Source organism: Galeopterus variegatus, unplaced genomic scaffold, assembly GCF_000696425.1.
Source record: "Galeopterus variegatus unplaced genomic scaffold, G_variegatus-3.0.2 Scaffold560, whole genome shotgun sequence".
Classification (NCBI taxonomy): domain Eukaryota; kingdom Metazoa; phylum Chordata; class Mammalia; order Dermoptera; family Cynocephalidae; genus Galeopterus; species Galeopterus variegatus.
Genome location: NW_007726671.1, coordinates 46921 through 66650, shown reverse-complemented (window position 1 = coordinate 66650; position 19730 = coordinate 46921). Strand labels below are relative to the sequence as shown.

General features: G+C 42.5%; 1 protein-coding gene across 1 annotated transcript in view; it reads right to left on the bottom strand.

Annotated features, from left to right (window-relative positions):
* Positions 1–9581: 9581 nt before the first annotated feature.
* Positions 9582–19730, bottom strand: part of BOD1 (biorientation of chromosomes in cell division 1) — a 10644-nt gene continuing 495 nt past the window's right edge. Inside the window, exons 2-5 of the mRNA XM_008570031.1 lie at positions 19565–19725; positions 15445–15569; positions 11419–11615; positions 9582–10392 (exon numbers count right to left, since the gene is read on the bottom strand). Coding sequence (XP_008568253.1) covers positions 11420–11615; positions 15445–15569; positions 19565–19725 — 482 coding nt within the window. The 3' untranslated portion in view covers positions 9582–10392; position 11419. The remainder of the gene's footprint in view (positions 10393–11418; positions 11616–15444; positions 15570–19564; positions 19726–19730) is intronic.

Genomic DNA, 19730 nt, shown 5'->3' with positions numbered 1-19730 from the left:
TCAAAGCGAGATGGAGAAATGTGAAACAACACAAAAGCCAGCCAGAAGGCAGGGCCACCCCCTGGCCAAATCTGGGACAATTTGGGCATCAAAAGAAAAATGATAACACAAGATGTTAGAAACCATTGGATAAAATAGTAATCTGTGGGTCCATACAGACAAAAATAAACAAGTGAATATTATAAATGGGGACAAGAGAAAGCTTTTTCTTACAGTAGGGTGCCAACTAGTAAATGCAGAAGGAACAATGGAATTACAAAATTACCATTTAGCCGCCGTCACGGTGATACTGCATCCAGCCAAGAAACGTTATGCACCTGACAGGATGCAATGAGAAGAGCACAGTGTCACCTCTGTGATATTCCTACCAAGGTGAAGAATCTGAATCGAATCATGGGGAATCCTCAGACAGGCCCAACTTGAGGGATATTCTACAAAAGATCTGTCCTGGAATCTTAAAAAGTTCCCCATGAACTATTCCAGATAGGAGACAAAAGAGAGTGACTGCTAAATGCAACATGTGACTCTGAACTGATTCCTTTTACTACAAAGGATGTAATTGGGACAACTAGCAAAACTTCAATAGGGTCTGAGGATTAGATAAATTATATGCTTAAGTACTTGTGGGTGATGGGGCATTGGGTCAGCAACTGCTCTCAAATGGTTCAGGAAAGTTTTTTTTTTTAAAGGTGATCATTTTCTTTTTAAAAAAATTGTTATTGAATCATAATTGATTATACATATTTTGGGGTTCAACATTGACATGTTGATCAAATCAATATTATTAGCATATATATTGTTACAAATCAGTTATTCTGTCCCTTGTCCAATTTCTCCCCATTCCCCTCTCCATCCCCCCCACCTCTGATAATCCTAGATTTTTTCTCTCCTTCTTAAAGAGTAATGGTTATTCTGTTGATTCGTTGCCTAAATGATCTGTCCAATGCTGAGAGGTATGTTCAGGTCGCCCAGTATTAACATAGAGCAGATACTGCTTCTGTCTCTCTGGAGTGGGCTTTGTGGAGAGAGACATCCTCCTCTTATCTTTGGTCTCTGCTGGTGACTCTCCTTATGTGAATGCATTCCAGTGGCTGGTGGACCATCTGCATGATGGTTGTGGCATCTAGCCAGTTTCGTGGCACCTGTGGTTATTGTGGTGGCTGTGGTAGGCCACCCACATGGAGGTGATGTTTTTGGCATGCTCCCTACCTAGTTGCTGGTGGCTCCTGGCACCAGGGCTCAGGACCCCGGGTGGGCCCCAGGGTGTTGGCAGTGTGCCTGGTTGTGGGAGGAGGGTCTGGTCCCTGGATCCATGCTTCAGGACCCCAGGGAGGCCCTGTGGCACTGGCAATGTGCCTGGTTGTGGGAGGAGGGTCCTGTCCCAAGCCCCATACCTCAGGACCCCAGGCAGACCCCAATGGGTACTCTGTTTTTCAGTTCTGTGTTAGATTATTTGCTGTTCCCACCACTTAAATTCTGTGATGGAACTAATTTGTCATCCTTTGCTTACTTCTAAAATGGGGGAACTTCCTGTGGGAACTAGGACTTGAGCTCTGTGCTTTAAGTAAATTGCTGCTTTGCTGCCGATTCCCTGGGGAAGGCTTTTTGTGCAGCTCAGGTTTTAATGGTTGACTTTATGGGTACTTCTGGTTCTAGTGAAATCCAGTGCACCTGGGTTGTGTAGAAACATTGGTCTGGGCCTGAATCTTTTCATTAAACTGCACCCTATGCAATTCTATATTCCTAACCAGTCTCCTCTGAGTGGTCCTATGCTGATTGGGAGACAGATCAGCTGTCCTTGCTCTGTCCCAGTGTTCCTCCAGTGGGCCTGTCTCCTGCCACTGCCCGTGCCAGAAACACTTCCCATGGAACAGTCTGTGCTCTGGTCCCTTGCAATGACTCACCAGCCTCTGAGTGGTTCCTTTTTTTTTCATTTGTTGTGGCTCCTCAGTCTTATGTGGGTCTATGGGAACCCTATTAGTGGTATTGCTGGCCTGTGGGCCACCAAGTCCCTCTTCTCCCCTGCCACCTCGAAGCAACTTCATCCAAAGGGCACAGCAGTGGCTTTTGCTGGCTCCTGCTCTGCACACTCAGCAGCTCCAGCCTGGAAATGGCCAGGGTTTGGAATGGTTAGAGTGGTTTTTTCTTTCTCTCATCATGGCTTCTCCTGCCTTCATGCACTCTGTAGGTCTCTCCTCCTCTTCCCCTGAGCACTAGTAGCCCCAGCTTGGCTGTTGTGCTTTTTAATAGTTGTAAATTAGTTGATTTGTGGGAGAGAGTGACACTGGGGACCATCTAGTTGGCCATCTTAGCTGGAAGTCATTTTCATGTCTCAAAAAATAACTTTAGGGGCTGACCCCGTGGCTCACTCGGGAGAGTGCGGTGCTGGGAGTGCAGCGGCGCTCCCGCCATGGGTTCGGATCCTATATAGGGATGGCCGGTGCGCTCACTGGCTGAGCGCGGTGCGGACAACATCAAGCCAAGGGTTGCGTTCCCCTTACCAGTCACAAAAAAGAAAAAAAAATGACTTTAGTTGTTGTAACATGTTTTTTATTTTAACAGTCCTCAATTGATTTTGTTCAGCAGGTTGTAGCCACCTGCACTTTCCGCTTCTTCAGCACTGCCATGTCCAGCCACATGCCATAGGCCTCCTTATCCTGGTCTCTCTGCCTCACGGCTGCTGAGGAGACCAAGCAAACGGGACACTGGACACCAGCTCAGGATGCCTCAGGGAACCTCAGGAAAGGTATTTGTACTAACTTTACAACTTTTCTGTAAGTTTGAAAATGTTTCAAAGGAAAAAGAAAAAAAGTTTTTAAAAGGTTGGGCTGGCCAGTTAGCTCATTTGGTTAGAACAGAGCCTTTTAACACCAAGGTCACAGGTTTGGATCTCTGTACTTGCCAGCCGCCAAAAAAAAAAATTATCTATTAAGATTTGGGCATCTTAGTTCAGGGTGTGATTAAAAGCCAGGCTTTTCAAACTGTGGTATACACAAGGATACAGGGGTACTTCAAACGGTTCATAGGAAGATTTGTATTATCTTTTAATTCTATTTTTCCACAAACTTTTTGAAGTACTCTTGTACATACAATGGAATTTTATTCAGCCTTAAAAAGGAAGGAAATTCTGACATATGCTACAACCTAGAGCATGTTTTAAGTGAAATAAGGCAATCATAAAGGACATATACTGTATCATTCCACTTACATGAGGTACCCAGATTAGTCAAACTCAGAGACAGAAAATAAAACGGTGGTTTCCAGGAGCCGGGGGAGAGGAGGAACAGACCGTTACAGTTTAACGTGTACGCAGTCGCAATTTGGGAAAATGAAAAGTTCTGGAGATGGATGATAGTGTTGGTTGTACAAACGACAATTAAAAATGGTTAAGATGCTAACTTTTATGTTATGTGCATTTTACCTCAATTTTTGTAAAAATTGGGGGAAAAAAAGGTAGGCTCTGGAGTGAATCTTGGCTTGGACTCTCAGTTCTGACACTTGTCACTGAATAATCTCAGGCAAGTGCTTGTTTCTTTCTTTGTTGGTGAGGACGAATGGCTGTAACGGACAGCACGTGGTAAACACTGAAAACGGGTTAACTCCTCTTCTTATCCCTCCTCGTCACTGACCCCACAACTCTGCCAGGGTGCTATCATTTTCCCCAGCTCCCCTCTTCCCGCCCCAAGACCTGTTGGCCACTCAAAGCTCCAGAGCTTGCTATCTTCTCCTCTCTGTGTACTTCCTCTGGGGACAGGTAGAGAGGTGGAACATGTCCCAGCTAAAAGCAGATATAAAATCTTACATGCTCATACATGCACAGATTGTCACTACAGAGAAAAGTATGGAACTAGTAATAGTGATTGCTTCTGGGGAGCAATTCTGAGAGACTGGAGGGATACTGGTGGGAAACTTCTTACTGTTAAACCCATCTGCACCCTTTAAATGTGTTCCCACATAGAAGCACTATCCATTTAAATACACAGATAGATAGATAGACAGACAGATCAAATTACCAAAGAGGGAGCCACTATTTTCTCCTGTTTTGCATTCTTGTCTGCTGACATCTTGCATTACTCCCCAGCTCTCCATTCAAACTGCTCTTGTCCTTGTCGATATATTTAGCAAAAGTCTCCCTCTTTATCTTCCTGTCTTCTCTGTAGCATTTTGATATTTGAAACATCATTACTCTCAGCTTCAGGGAAACCAGTGAAATGTAACCATGATTAGGGGAAGGGAAGGGCCATATCTATCTTGGACACTGCTATAGTCCCACAGCAAAGCTCATTACCTGGCATGCTTGTTAGTGCTACACACCTACACACACACACACACACACACACACACACACACACGTAATGAACAAACCATTAAACAACAGAAAAAGAAATCAAAACGAAACCTATTGACTACCCTTAAAAGTAAGCTCAATAATAGCACTGACAAACTCGTAAAAGACATCTTGATGTGCAAATAGCCAGAAATAAAGGCAGAGGCCATCAGTTTTTAAATAAGGCAGTCCTGGTTGTGATATTATACTACTGTTTTGCAAAACGTTACAGTTGGGGAAACCAGGTAAACATCAATGTTTACACAGGCTCTCAAAGAAAAGTTTCCCAGTTTGTAAGCAGAAATTAAAGAGAAGAGTGATAATCCAAATATTTGAGGACTTATGTTGGATAAGTTAACTGACTTTGGGACCTAAACAGCAAGAAACAAATGTAGAGAATGCCTATGTGACAAAGGCCTCAGTGCAGTGGTAAGGATGTGGTAACCCTGCAAACTTTTCAGCTAGACAGAATGGCTCAGGGAAAAAAGTGTACGGCTTTTTTTTTTTTTTTTTGCACAGAAGCCCCACGGACTCAAGGTTTAAATCTAGAGAGGGTATAAATGTACAAAACCAAAGAAATACAACAGACTCGAGAATCAAGTCACAAAAAAGAAGTGAGTATGGATTCTGCCAGTGCTGCTGATTGGAATCGATTACGTAGAACTCCTACTACATTTTTGGGATTCATTCTGACAAAACAAAACAAAACCAAAACACAAACAACAACAAACCCATAAGCCCAGGTTTCAAGTCTGTTCAAAACTTAAACTTTGGGTCTCTAGTCTCCTAGAGGCTGAATGTGGATTAAGAAAGCTGCATGACTTCTAAGGAGAACAGATTCTCCACACATTCAGGTGTGGCAAAGAGGATGGAATAGAAGGATAATGGAAATGAAGGAATTTGGCTGAGGGTGAAGCCAGAGGCCGCAATGGAACAAGAAGGCTCCACCCAGTCCTAAACAAGGAACATCTGCCATGCCTAGATTAAGTTGCCTCAAAACAGCAGTGCTGTGGGATTTTGGAATCCCAGGAACTGCAACGTTTTCCATTCTACCCCTCTCCAATTATTCCTCTGTTGCATGTTAGGTGGGATATCAGGCAGCCAATTTGCCTTTTTAGCTCTTAGGTCTAATAAAAGAAGAGCTGCCTAATTAATTCCTAGAGACATCCCAAACTTCGAGTTTGCTGCAGTGACTAGGCGGCACTTTTGGATCATCTTCTGTGAAGCAGGCTTAGTTTCTTGGTGGGAAAGACATGCCATTTATTTAGTGGTCAGGAAGACATACTGAGTAGACCGCTAGGACTCACCCATATTTAGTTCTCCCCTCCTTCTGGGCACAAGTGGATTACACCTGTCTGTTGCCTTACAGTTGGGTGAGGCCACATGGACTAGTTCTGGCCAATGGACTGTGAATGAAAGTGCCATGTACCACTCACAGGCCATCACCCATATTTAGTTCTCCCCTCCTTCTGGGCACAAGTGGATTACACCTGTCTGTTGCCTTGCAGTTGGGTGAGGCCACATGGACTAGTTCTGGCCAATGGACTGTGAATGAAAGTGCCATGTATCACTCACAGGCCTGGCCACATGGACTAGTTCTGGCCAATGGACTGTGAATGAAAGTGCCATGTACCACTCACAGGCCATATCATTTGATTCCTCTGAGACCTTTCAATGTTCTCTTTCCCTGCTGAGCTCTTGTGGAAGAGGTCTTGGATTAAGAGGATGGAGCTAAAAGATTGAAGCAGTCAGTATATGAAGTAGCTGCATGAAGAACAGTTGCCCTCGAGTGTTGCCTGATCATGGCCACCTTATATCTATGAGGAACTCTTGTTCTGTTAGGCCACTGAGATTTTGGTGTTTTTTGATCACTTACTGCAGCATAAATCTATCGTGACTCACACAGCCCAGAGCAGTGGCAGAGTCAAGACTCTTTAGCCGGCATATTCCATGAGTTAGCAGGATTGTTGTGAGGATGGCCATCAGGTTAAGAGCCCTGGTCATGCTGAACCTGACAAACTCCTCCTGCTCCCCCTACAATCATCTCTATAGAGACCTAAATGCTGCTTCCTTAAGAATGCTGGATAAACTGCCACATTCAGCCTCTCTGACCACTGTCTAACTTCTACCATCCCCAATCTATTGCTGTCATTTAAAAAATTTTAAGCTACCTACATTGATCAGCCTACACTGCCAAACCCTCTTCTGGCTTTGGCCCTGGAAGAGACTGCCACTTGGGGTGAACTTGAACTTCTGAGAACACCGTGTGTTGGTTTTATCAGTCTGACTCACCTCTACATACTGTCTACATCCTGCCACTTTCAGTTATTGTTGGAAGAATTCAATCTGGACACCCAGGTGGAAATGTTAGAGGGAGAACTTCAACTTCATTCCTATCTTGAACATTTTAGAACCCAACTCATGTAGCTGAAAACCTAGTCTCTATGTTTATGGAAATCAAAGTCTACAAGATCTGGTCCTGTAGCTAGAGACATTTTTGAATAATTGTAAATAATCACAGGACAATGACACTCTAGGGCAAGTAACTCAAATGACCACATGGGCCAGCAGGGTGATGGAAATAAGTGATGCCAGCCAGTGGCATTTGCATGTCCCACATATTGTCTAAGGTAAACTAGCTGCTACTTAGCTTTAGTTGATTGTTCCCCTGTGAGAATACAGGGCAAGTGTGGCTAATCTCCTGGCACACAATGCCTAAAATCCTTAGAATCTCCAAAGCGGTGAGTCTCTCTGTATGCTAATGAGCTAATGGCTGGCAGCTCCTAGGTAACTTCAGGATGGGGGCTGGTCACAGGAAAGACCGAGGCAATCCCCCCACCAACCTCCAGGGACGGGGAGAGGGACTGGAGTTAATTTGATTGCGAATAGCCAACAATTTAGTCAATCATGCCTATGTAATGAAGCTTCCATAAAACCCAAGAGACCTGGGAAAAACTTCCGGATAACTAAACACATGGAGGTTCCTGGAGGGTGGCACTCTTGGGGAGAGCCTTCTACCTTACCCTATGTATCTCTTCATCTGTATCCTTTGTAATATCCTTTATAACAAACGAGTAAACTAAGTACATGTTTTCCTGAGTCCTGTGAGCTGCTCCAGCAAACTAACCAAACCCAAGGAAGGGGGTGTGGGAACTGATTTATAGCTGGTTGATTAGAAATTCCAGAGACCTGGACTTGACTGGAATCTTAAGTAGGCGGCAGCCTTGGGGACTGAGCCATCACCCTGTGCAATCTGATGCTATCTCCAGGTAGTGTTGGAATTGAATTGGAAGACACCGTGCTGGTGTCTGAATTGCTGGCTTGCTTGCCATTGGAGAAAAATTTGGTCACAGAAGTTGGTTTTCTGTGTTGTGAAAGCAGAGGAAAGACTGGTATGTTTCTCCCACTCACTCAGGTTCTTAAATCAAGATCCTCATGACTGTAATGCTAATGCTTTGAGGGTTTTTAAATGTTGGTAATATTTGTTCATGTCTTAGAGAGGTTAGCTCTGTGCTTCACTGGGCTTTTGCCAAGTGGTGGTTTTTCCAAATACAACAGGGAGAGAAGCCTAACTGGTATGAGGTCAGTGACAACCAACTTCTTGTTTAGGAATGACTACAGCAAGAGTGCTTGAGGGGCAAAGTATTTTTGGTGCCTAGTCTTCCTCAGGGAGGAATTTTTGTCTCAGGACACACACAACTTTTTTACTAGGTTCTGCATGACTAACCCAATACTCAAAGCATGAGGACTCAGCTGAGGATGCAAACAGGCTTAGCTGGTGACTATTTCCTTAGGAGAAAGTAAAGAGGCTGGCCTTCTTCTCCCCAACCCTTCTAATGCTGTTTGTCTTAACTCACCCTCCCGAGCCTGCCAATTTGATTATGTGTATCTGAGGAAATACGGGCCCTTCTTCCCACTTGACTTAGCTAAGGGAAAAAAGTCACCTTTCTGTCCCAATAGTAGTGATGTGTCTACAGTTACTTTTGTAATCTGATAATGTTCGGCTCCAGTTTTTCAAATGAAATCATTTCTAGTCTAAGTGCCTCTCAGTGGATATAACAAAATGATTAATATATAAGAATAGAAACTTTTTGGTACCTTGGCATATTTAACATTTTGAAAATTAGGGTGTTTCTCATCAACAAGTCCAGCCTTCTCTAGTAAAGGAAAAAGCAAAGTAAGATAACTGAGATGGACCAAAAACTGCCTACCAAAAATATACAAAATGTAGTCAACTGAGCATTTGGGGGCAGAAATGATGAAGCTTTCTCTGGCTGTTTGATCTTGCCCTCTTTGTTGCTGAGTTGAGGTCAGAGTTGGATAGGCAGATGTTGGGAGGGTCAACAGAAAGTCGCTGTGCACAGAGATCTTCCTGGATAGATGCCTCACACGGAAGGGGTTTCCCATTAAAGGTTTGTGGTCTTGAAGAGAAGATACCCCAGTTAGTCTGAGAAGCTTCTCTGCAAACAAGGACTGGTAAGACTGGCCGCTCCACGCTTACCAATCAGTAGAGCAGAGATGACTGGAGGGCCCCTTCTTTGGGCCTTTTTTCAAGGCTTTGGTTGTTCAGTCGTGTGTCTGAAAAGGTCAGCAACCTGTTTCAGGTGGAAATGGAATTGTGCCCACCAGATGGGAAAAAGATTATAACTGCCACCTGCCCTAAATGTGTAGCCAGCTTGCTTTAAAATGAGGGCACACGCTGCCAAAACATCTTGCTGAATATGACAGTACAGTCCTAATTTAGGGGTATTTATAGTAAAGGTCAAAGTGGTTCATTTTAATAGGGAAACAACTGAATCAGTTAAAATTTCAGATTAGCAATATTCAGTAACAGGCTCAACCAAGAACCAAAGACTCTTAAAGTAACCTTTATATTATCCAAAGCTCACTATACAAAGTGAGTTCTGAGACCAAGCGGCATTAGCATTTCTTGGGAGTTTGTCAGAAACAAATTCTCAGGTCCACCCCAGAATTTCTGAATCAAAACATACATTTTTCCAAGATCCCCAAGTGATATTTCTGCACATCCAAGCCTGGGAAACAGTGACATAATATACTGCCCTCAACTGAAGACTGGTGTCAGCAATCGTTCAGGGAAGGAAAGGAAGTACCGGGCCCCTTCTAGCTATATCTACTAGCTTCAAGGAAAGAAGAGTTCCAACTGGCTTCAAGGAAAGAAGAATCCCAATTTATCTACCAATCCTTCACTGCTGTTAAATCATGTGTTGTGCATAGAAATGGCATACAGGCGAGGAAAAAGATTACCCTTTATAGACCCTGGGTCTAAAATTCAGTTGGAGCTTCAGAGTAAAGAGTATCAAACGATTTTAATATAAAACTTAAGCCATTCACTTTTCTAAAAAACACAAACATGAGAATAAAATAAACACACCTGAGACTCACTAGCCCTTGCAGGATAGAAAGAAGCTCTGGACAGAGAGCCTGCAAATGTTTTTCCTTATACCTAATGTCTGAGCTTCCACACACATTCTAGGGTTTCATGTTTTGTCATCTATTACGAGGAAAGGAAATAGGTTAGAAGATTCATGTACAAGAAAGTCACAATGACATTAAAGTTATCTGATGCTAATGGCTGTACATTCTAGTTTCAACTCTGAGAAACAATATCAAATAGCTACTGTGAGTTAACCTTTACTGTCATTATTCTTTGGGACTGGTTATGTTCTTTCATTGTAGCTACTGCTTATTCCAGAGTACCACCCTAACATCCATGTGCAGTCTCCATGTTCAAGTATAAAAGCTTGTTTCAGGACAACCCCAGGTTGCTGTAGTGTTTCTTTAGATCTCTGTAGTGTCTACTGGGTATCACATCCTTGGACTGGCTGGTAAAATGGCAGTACAATGCAGGGGACACACACAGTCAACTTTCCCATTACTAAACTTGCTCCCTGTTCAATCCGGACACTGCCCCACAGTGAAAGTGAAAATCTTGAAATCAGTGATGGCCTCGACCTAATCTTCATTCTGTAGCTGTGCTCATATGTAACTGAATCCATTTCATCACCATTAATTAAATGGAGCTTTCAAAAGATGTCAGGTATATTCTAAAAAGAAAAGATAATCACATTAAAATGCTACTTTTTGATAAGAGACTATATTCATTTAATTTTGTGTTCCTAAAGGAATTTAAAATTAAACCAGAAAAAAAACTGAAAAAGAACATTTTACACTCCATAATGAACTCAACATCTTCTCCCAACAGAGGCACAAAAAGAATCCCTCTCTTAAGTGAAGGCCCCACATAAACCTGATGCTCTTGCAGTGTTCTCTCAATGAGGCTCGAAATGCCCCAGTCTATTCACCTCACTGACCTGATTTATTAAGAATAACAGACATCTTAAAGAATCTTAAAAAGAGAATGCCAATAGCAGAATGAGGGGATAAGGCACACTCCAATAGTCTCTAACGATGGCTAAGTATGAGTCCACTGTTTACTTGATCACTGCTCATATTTACTAACGTCTTCCAAAACCTGCAGAAAGCATTCTTCTGTGCATCTACAGCTGATTTTTAAAATTAAATTTAATCCCAAATTTAATAAAAAAGGGAGTGCTCATAACAGAAGACTCCCATGATAATTGACAGTGGTAAACAAACTCCTACTAAATACATGGAAATCCAGCAGAGCGCAAAGCAGATTCTGAATCCCATTTAGGACAACACTTTAGAATGCACTGCTTGATTTTATATTAAAATTGCAAACCAAAGTTAACTCATGTCTAAGGGGAGAGACTCATTTAAACAACTTTAGAAAAACAAGATTTTCATTTGAATTTCCCTTGTGCACACCAGTTATCCCAGTTGGTTTCCAATGAAGCATCTATTCACACTTTACATGTTTAGCTCTGATGGCACAGAAAATCACACAGTCACTGACACAGGAAAATGCTTCTAATTAGTTCTGAGTAAAAAATGACTCGTAACAGTAGGTGAAGTCCATCTGCAGTAAACACTTTTCTGAATAGATATGAAATATGATACCCGATATTATGGCTTACCCCTTTTCTATCCATTTTATATATCTATAAGCCAGAGATGAATGCTCCTGGACAAAAGATGGGATACTGGACCTTAGGAAGCATCCTGGGATGGAGCTGGAGGGTCTTGACTCTCAGGCTCTGGAGGGGGCGCTGGCACAGCTTCTTTTTTCTGGGCTGCCAGGAACTCGTGAATTGCTCGTTCTATCTGTGGCCTGAAGATGTGGTTTAGTTTTGGATCCACCACCTGGGAAATAATCCTGTCTACTCCAGCTTCCAACATCCCTGACCTTGTGGAGACAAACAGATCATTTTGTTATTTTGTTCCTTTGAGATTCATCTTTAGCCCCAACAAGTATCATGTGAGAGAGCCCAGTAAATATCCACCTGGTTAGAGCTACAGCCCTTCTAGGGAGTTCTTTCAAAGGACAATCCACTTACCACATAGAGTTCAAGCCATTACATATTCACTTTTGAAGGGCAATTCACAACTTGCAGCTACCTAGTATTCCTAATTCACAATCTCATCCACTACCACCTCAACCTTGTACAAAAGAACCAAACAAAACTAAGCAGACTGCCTTAAAGACTAAAAACAAGTGACAACATGGCAGGAAAGCACTTGATGACATGTATAGAGATGAAAATCTTAATTGTACTGTCAAAGCCAGCAAGCCTCAGATTTGACTCCATTTCCTTCAACGTTTATTCTCTTAATAGTCAAAGCAGAAGTAGCTTCTAGCAGCAACCTGGTTACTAAACCTCAAACCTTACACTAATCAGTCAGGGCTGGGAGTGTTTACATCACCAGCAATGCAACGTGGCCTTCAGCTGTGAATGGTACTGATAACACATCTCAGACAACTTGGAAGAAAACAAGCAAACCGAAAAGAAACAAATTGATTCTAAGCTCCTACAATACAGCCCCCAAATCCTCTTTTAAGTAGGGCAAAAATTAGTCAAAATTTACTATTGTCTGTATTCAAACACGTGGGGTAGGGTAATGAGCAAAATTATGGTGACAGGAAACAAATCACATCCGAACAGTCTGGAGAAGAACCCATACATATCCAAACTGAAATGTTCCTCTCAAAGGATTAAACTGTTCAAATATGATCACAAGCATGTGGGCAAGTTTTACTTATTTTCCTTCAGGCCATTCAAGCCCTTACTTGGGTGAAAATAGGTCCTGCAGTAACTGGGCAAATGGCCTGTTAGAGACAGCAAAGGAAACCAATGAGTGAATGTAGAGTGACAAAAGAGACAAGAAACAGGCCCTGAACTGGGGAAGCTGATTAATGTGGTAAGTGCTTCCCGGGTTCAACGGTAACTAAGAGCTTATGGACAGGAAGCCTCAGTGTAAACACACTGCCATTAGAACACTGAAAAGTACACTTTCAGGTAGACTATGCATTAGAGAGCATCTCTGCCCTTAATGACGAGCACTGAGAACCATGGCGAGGTCAGCATCAGGTTGTGGGTCAGCTATGAAGCAAAGCCAGTTTTCCTTAGCCACAAGCCAATACCTGTCCAACTTCAAACTGCTTCCTGAGTCAGATTCAGAGGTGTTTAATGGATATATGAGCCTAATGGTATGGACTGTTTGTCCCCCCAAAATTCATGTTGAAATCTAATCCCCAATGTGATGTTATTTGGAGTTGGAGGCCTTTGGGTGATTAGGTCATGAGGGTAGGGGCCCTCATTTATGGGATTAGTGGACTCCAAAAAACTAGCTAGCTCTCTTTGCACCATGTGAGAACTAGAAGTTGGCAGTTTGCAGCCTGGAAGAGGGCCCTCACCTCACTTCATCAAGTGGTCATGCTGGCACCATGGCCTCAGACTTCTAGCCTCCAGAACCATGAGAAGTAAATGTCTGTTGTTTATAAAGCCACCTAGCCTATGGCACTTTGTTTAAGAAGCCCCAGCTGACCAAGACACCAAGAAAACAAAGTAGCAAGAGTGTAGCTCACTTTTAAAAACATTTGAGGAAAACGTGGAATCTTGCCAGGAGCCTAAAATAGAAGATGAAATGAACAAATACCATGTAGTCAAAAATTAAATAGCCTTATTAGTCATAATTCTGTTCATCAGTAGAGCCCAGCTTCCTGTTAAGCCCCCTTTCCTGTAGAAATGGGTTACAGCATCTGGCTCTGAACAGCCAGGGCAGTGAAATGCTCTTCAGGGTCTCATCTGGCGAGGGTGCTCTAGGGGCAAGTACCAAGTGTTCACTTCAAAACTCCATTAGAGTTTGCCTCAAATTCAAAATGTTAGCAAGAATCACAGAGAAATATCCCAGCAGTATTAAAGCCAAATTCATGTTTTCAGGTTAAATACATTCTAAAACAAGTCAAAAAATAGGAAAAAAAATGTATACAGGTGGTAAAACTATAAAGAAAAGCAAGGAAATGATTACCATAAAGGCAGGAATATAGTAAACTTCTAAGAAGAGGAAGGTAATGCCTGGGGCCAAGGCGTTCTGGAGGGTACTGATAATGTTGTTTCTCAGCCTGTGTGGCGATTTCAGGGATGGTCTAATTTTTTATTATTCTGTACTTTTCTGTGTTACATTCCCTATTAAAGGAATGTAAAAAGAAGTGCCATGTGCACACCTAGAGAATGGCATCAATATGCACTATGGAAATCAAAAGCAGTGCTGACAGTCTTTATACTATTATGGCGGCTTTCCAAATATTTCAAAATATTCAGTGTTTTGATTTACTCTCTTAATATGCTAGGCTGATTCTTTAGAAGGTAGGGTAAACACAAGTTTATCTAACTGGTTACTTCAGCTGTAAAATAGGTTTTTTTCTGAGGATTAGCAGTAACATGTGTAAGGACCTGTGCAAGATATACAATAAATAGTTGCCCAATAAGAGGCAGCTACTGTCCTCTTCTTTCTGAAAGATCCCTGTGCCACCAGTCTGTTCTCTAGAAAGGAAAGGCATCGGGTATCTTTTGATAATCATACTTCTTCCCTAACACTCAAAGCTTGTACAAATTTTAGCTTTTTTTTGTTTAAAAAGATTCAGATTTCAGCAGCCATAAGCCATACTGAAAGTGCTAACTGGTTAGTAAAAATTCTCCTCTAGAAATTTTTTTAAACGTCTAATTTTGAAATAAAATAGACTCACAGGAAGTTGCAAAGAAATGTACAGGGAGGTCCACACCCTTCACCTAGCTACCCCTCATGTTAGCACCTTTTAACTACAGCACATTATCAAAACCAGCAAAACGACAGTGTTGCAATTCAGAAAGTCATGCTCCTTCCATACCTAACCCCTGGCAATCACTAATCTGTTCTGCATCTCTATAAGTTAGCTCATGGGTGTTATAAATGGAATCATGTACCATGTATCCTCTCAATATTGGCTTTTTTCAGTCAGCATAATTCCCTGATATTTCTATTTTTAAAGAGGCAGGCTTTACAAGCTTTTAGATATTCCAGGTGAGTTTAGTAGATCAAGGAGGCCTGAACATAAGCATTGGTATTAGTAGCAAAAAAAGACTGAATAGATTAGAAAAAGCTTAACCAGATTCCATGGCCCACCTCCACTTTTGTGTCCAGTGACCCTGAAAAGTCACTTGGATGAGCTGTCATAGTGCCTTTATTAGCTAAGGTTGAGTTTGTTATCATGAAGGACAATACTTGAATAAGACTTTATGTCTTCCTGAAAGCTGCCACTACACTTTACATGTGGCCATGGTGGAATTAAAGAATTTATATAACTCACATTCACTTGTGAGAATAAAGACCCAGCTCCTCTTGCCCAAGTTCCAAACACTGGTATCTTAGTGTAGAACTCCCATGTATGGTCACACTACACTGAAAACTTCGAAGAGCAGAAAATGTGTCTCACAATTTGGCATATCTTTTGAAGCACCCAGTAGAGAAGCACACACAGGAGGCTTACACAGGCTGAATAAACAGCAAGAATTCCATTTGACTGTTCTGCTTACTTTAACATTAATTTTAATAAAGTAGCAGACAGTTACAAATCCTCTGTGATATTTGACATAAAGGACTATCAACCCTGACTAAACAGTGACTTGGATCATCCTTCTTGTGCATCATACTTGTGATTACTGCCTTTTCAAAAGCTCTAAATTCTGCTTACTTACTGTACCACACTCTGCCTCAGACCATTTCGCAATTGGTTTTTGTTCATTGTAGGATTCCATTCCTGCTTGTCCAGATGTGTTGACACAAAATTATCCACTTTCTGCCTCAGGTTTTGGTAAGCTGGCTAAAATATTAAAAAGAGGAGGCAAAGTCAGGAGTTATATGCACCATTTGGAACTCAGTCATTCAGAACATTGCTTTTCTCAGAAACGTGTATTTTCAAGTCTAAATACACTTCCATCATGACTATGTAGATTTCCACGCAGCACAGCAGTCATGAATTAATGGCTAACATGAGCGCCCACTCCGTGGCGGGGGGGAGGGGGCACACTGCCAGGTGCTTTACTTTTATTATTCCATTTACTGTTCAAGTAACTCTATGTGGGAGTACCTATTAGCACTCTCCTTGCCCCCCATTTCAGAGATTAGACTATTAGGCTCAGAAAAAATAAACAACGTGCCCACATGGTTAAAATGTGGCAAAGCTGTTTGCCAATCAAAGAATATGGGTTCTAGCCCTGGCTCCATTGCTTACTGGTAATCTGACTTTCAATAAGTCGCCCGGCCCCTGAGTCTCAGCTATTTCCATCTATAAAACTGAAACATTACTGTCCCACTTGCCTCACAGAGGTGTTCTCAGCAACAAACAAGGGCTCAGTAAAACCCCTGCATAAAAGCAAAGGGCCATGCACACCTTGGCATGACTCAGGAATGTACACCGAAGTCAAAGCCTATGAACACTATGGAAGGCGTAGGGAAGCAACACATAAGTTCAAAAAAGAGCTTGAGAGCAACTTTGGTCTCAAATGTAACCAGGAGAACATAGAAAGTAATTCAGCGAACACAGGAATGGATGGATGTCTTGAGCCTCCAAGGCTTTCTGGCGCTGTCAGGTGCTCTTCTCCAAACCAGGTGTGGTAGTGTGGACTGCCTCAGCACTTCACTCCCCCCACCCACCATGACAGAGAACACTTCTTCACCCAGGTGACACTGAATGCAGTAATGTGATTTGCTCTGGCTGGTGGAGTGTTAGTGACAAGAGGCTTAAATGTGGTTGTGCTACCTAGCTTGGCTCTTGTGCTCCAGTGACCATCTGAGGACATGTCAGGGGTAGGTAGCCCCTACCCCTGCGGCCTGGGGCATAAGATGGGCACATGTGCAGCAGGCCTAACCCCAACCCCCAGCCCAGACCCAAGGACAACCTGTAGCCCACAGCCAAGCCTCCCAGCTGAAGCCCATCTAGATCAGCTGAACTTTGGTTGACTTGCAGTATTATCAGCATGAGAACAAATGCTTGGCATAAGCCACTGAGATTTGGTTTTGTTAAGCAGCATTATTGTGCCAAAGTTTCCTAACACTCAGAGCAATAAAATTGACAAAGGAACCAGTATGCCTTAATTCCCTGAGTGGACTCTTCCAAAAGGCCAAGAGAGCAGACTTTCAGACACTCTCCACTAAACCTGGGAAGAGGAAGGAGGGGAGATGAGTGAGGAGCAAAATTCACAGATACGCACTATCGGCCTAGCAACTCCTCCTTCTTGGTAACTGTCCTCCCCTCCTCATAAGGGTAGGGCAGTAGGTGCCATGTTCTCCTGCCACAGGGGTGAGTGCCTGATCCACTCCAAGACAATGCAGACATTCCCTGGGATTTTCTGAACTGGAGCTAAGAGTCTCTTTCTAGAGGAAGAAGCTGTAACATGTAATCAAGAGACGCTAGTAATCAAATGGATGACTCCACTCTGCAGTGACAGATGAAAGACACAGCACCAGTGGAGAATCCCTGGTTCCAAATGCATCCCTACCCTTCTGGCACAGTTTGTTCATTCAATCCTTTCTTGGATTTCATGAGATGACAGACTGTCCCCTTTGCTTAAAGAAGTTAAAATTAGATTTATCACTTGAAACCATGAATCTTGATAATATACCTTCTACTACTCAAAAGAACTCACCTTGTCTGAGATGATAGAAACTGTTTAGTGAAAAAGGAAGGACAGTGAATGTCACCACCAAACCTTAATGGTCACCACCAAATCTTAACTGACCTAGATAATACAGAACAATCCCTTCAGTTCATGAAGGAAGGACAGTGAATGTCACCACCAAACCTTAATGGTCACCACCAAATCTTAACTGACCTAGACAATACAGAACAATCCCTTCAGTTCATGAAGTAAAAGGACCTAATGTGCCTGCCATTAACATTTTACTGTACAGTCATCCCTTTGTATCCTTGGAGGATTGGTTCCAGGACCCCCATGGATATCAAAATCTGTGGATGCTCAAGTCTCTAATATAAAACAGTATAGTATTTGCATGTAACCTACACACATCCTCCTGTATACTTTAAATCATCTCTAGACTACTTATACCTAATACAATGTAAGTGTTATGTACAAGTTGTTATACCGTATCATTTTTACCTGTATTTTTTTATTTTTTAAAAATATTTTCCATATTCAGTTAGTTGAATCCATGAATGCATAACCTTTAGATACAGAGGCTGACTGTATTATCTCTCTCTCCCTCTAGTCACCTATCCGTTTATTCTATTTGTCTATATTTTGGATGCACTGAAAAGTAAATTACTGACATTATCAGTATGCATTCCCCTAAATACTTCAGCAGTCTGGGGCTGGGCCCAAGAATGTGCATTTTTAACAAGTTCCCAGGTAATGCTGATGCTGCTAGTCCAAGGACACTTTGAGAACCAGTAGGCTAAAGCAACAAAAATCTCATCTGTCTGAAAACACTATCTTCAAGAATTAAAAACAACCTGATAACTACCAGAAGGAATAGCAAAGAAGGCTTAGTGTGAAAAACTCCAGCCTGCTCTTCCCCAACAGCTTCTTGATACTCTCTGTGGCTGTTTTTAATCACATGCATAGATTGATTCAGCCACACAAAACCTTATGGAACATAAGAAATATGAGTGGGGAACTCGTGACAGAATTGAGAACACCAAGTCCTGAGAAAGCTGAAAATTCTGTCAAATGCTATCTGGGAGCCTTAAGTAAAGAATATTAAATAGATTGTTTCAGACACAGCACTTCTTGGGTTTTTCATCTTGGAGGAGTACAATGGTATACGAAAATTACTATATATATATATAGTAGTTGTTTAAATGTCTGGTTTAAATATGAGTTTTCTATCCTAATGTATAAGCTTTGAGAATAGGGTAGTGACTCACTTGTTCCTGTATCCACATAGCCCAGCACATTATAAGCCAATAAATGCTCAATGAATAGACTAGGTCTTTCTTATCTTTAAGGTCTACCTTCAAGCTCATAATCTTGCTGTGAGATAGGCAACAGATTTCCATGATAGGTTCTGAGAGGAGAAATCACCACCCTAGAGGAGCTGCCAGTAACAGAGCTTCCTGACCCTAAAACCACAGTCTCCTTAGAGAAGTTTTGGAAAGGGAGAAAACGAACATTCCAGCAACTACTGTATGTCTGACTCTGACACACACATTACATAATTGAATCCAGACCACCCTGGCAAGTAGGTGAAGTGAAATAGCATTTTACTAGGGGGATAGGCCTATGGCATTAGGATCTAAAATAGGCACCAAATTCCCTTTAATCAACAGTGAAGTACAAAATAAGGGTGCGGTTTCTACAACTTATTTTAATTCAACTGCGTACTAAAGTCTGTAAATCACCGAGCTAGAGAAAAGAAAGGAGTAAATAGCTATATTATGCTAATGACTGTGTAATTCAAACCATTCTGTGTTTAATGTCGGCTCCTTAGTGGTGAACAGAAAAGTGGTGGAAGTTCTAAAGCATTCTTGCTACGTACCTGGCTTTCTCCATTGCCCTTAACATGTTGAGGCTTGTTTGTTACTGAGGGGCTTAAAGGGGTTCCATCCTGGCAAAGACAGGGTCTAGGTTCTAAAATCCGTATCGAATCCCCACGTTCAGAGGAGCGACTGGGCTGGGAGTGGAACCCACGTGTGCATCACTCAGAAAGCTCTCTGTACTGCCCCAAGCGGTGTAAAACCTCATTTGCTGAGATTTCTGAACTATCTTTGGTTCGCTCTTGGCTTTGGGAAATCAAAGCTACAATCGTGGCGGCCTCACGCCCAGCCCGGATCCCCTCGACCCAGGCGGCCTCAGCTACCTTGGTGTCCACGTCGGCCAGGCAGTCCCGGCGGAAGCTGTCAAACAGGCCCCGGCTCTTGAGCTGCTCCACGATGAGAGCGATGAGCTGCGGGTCGCCGGGAGGCAACGAAGCCGGGTTGATGGGGCCGCCGCTCCCGCCCGCCCCGGTCGCACCCGTAGCTGAA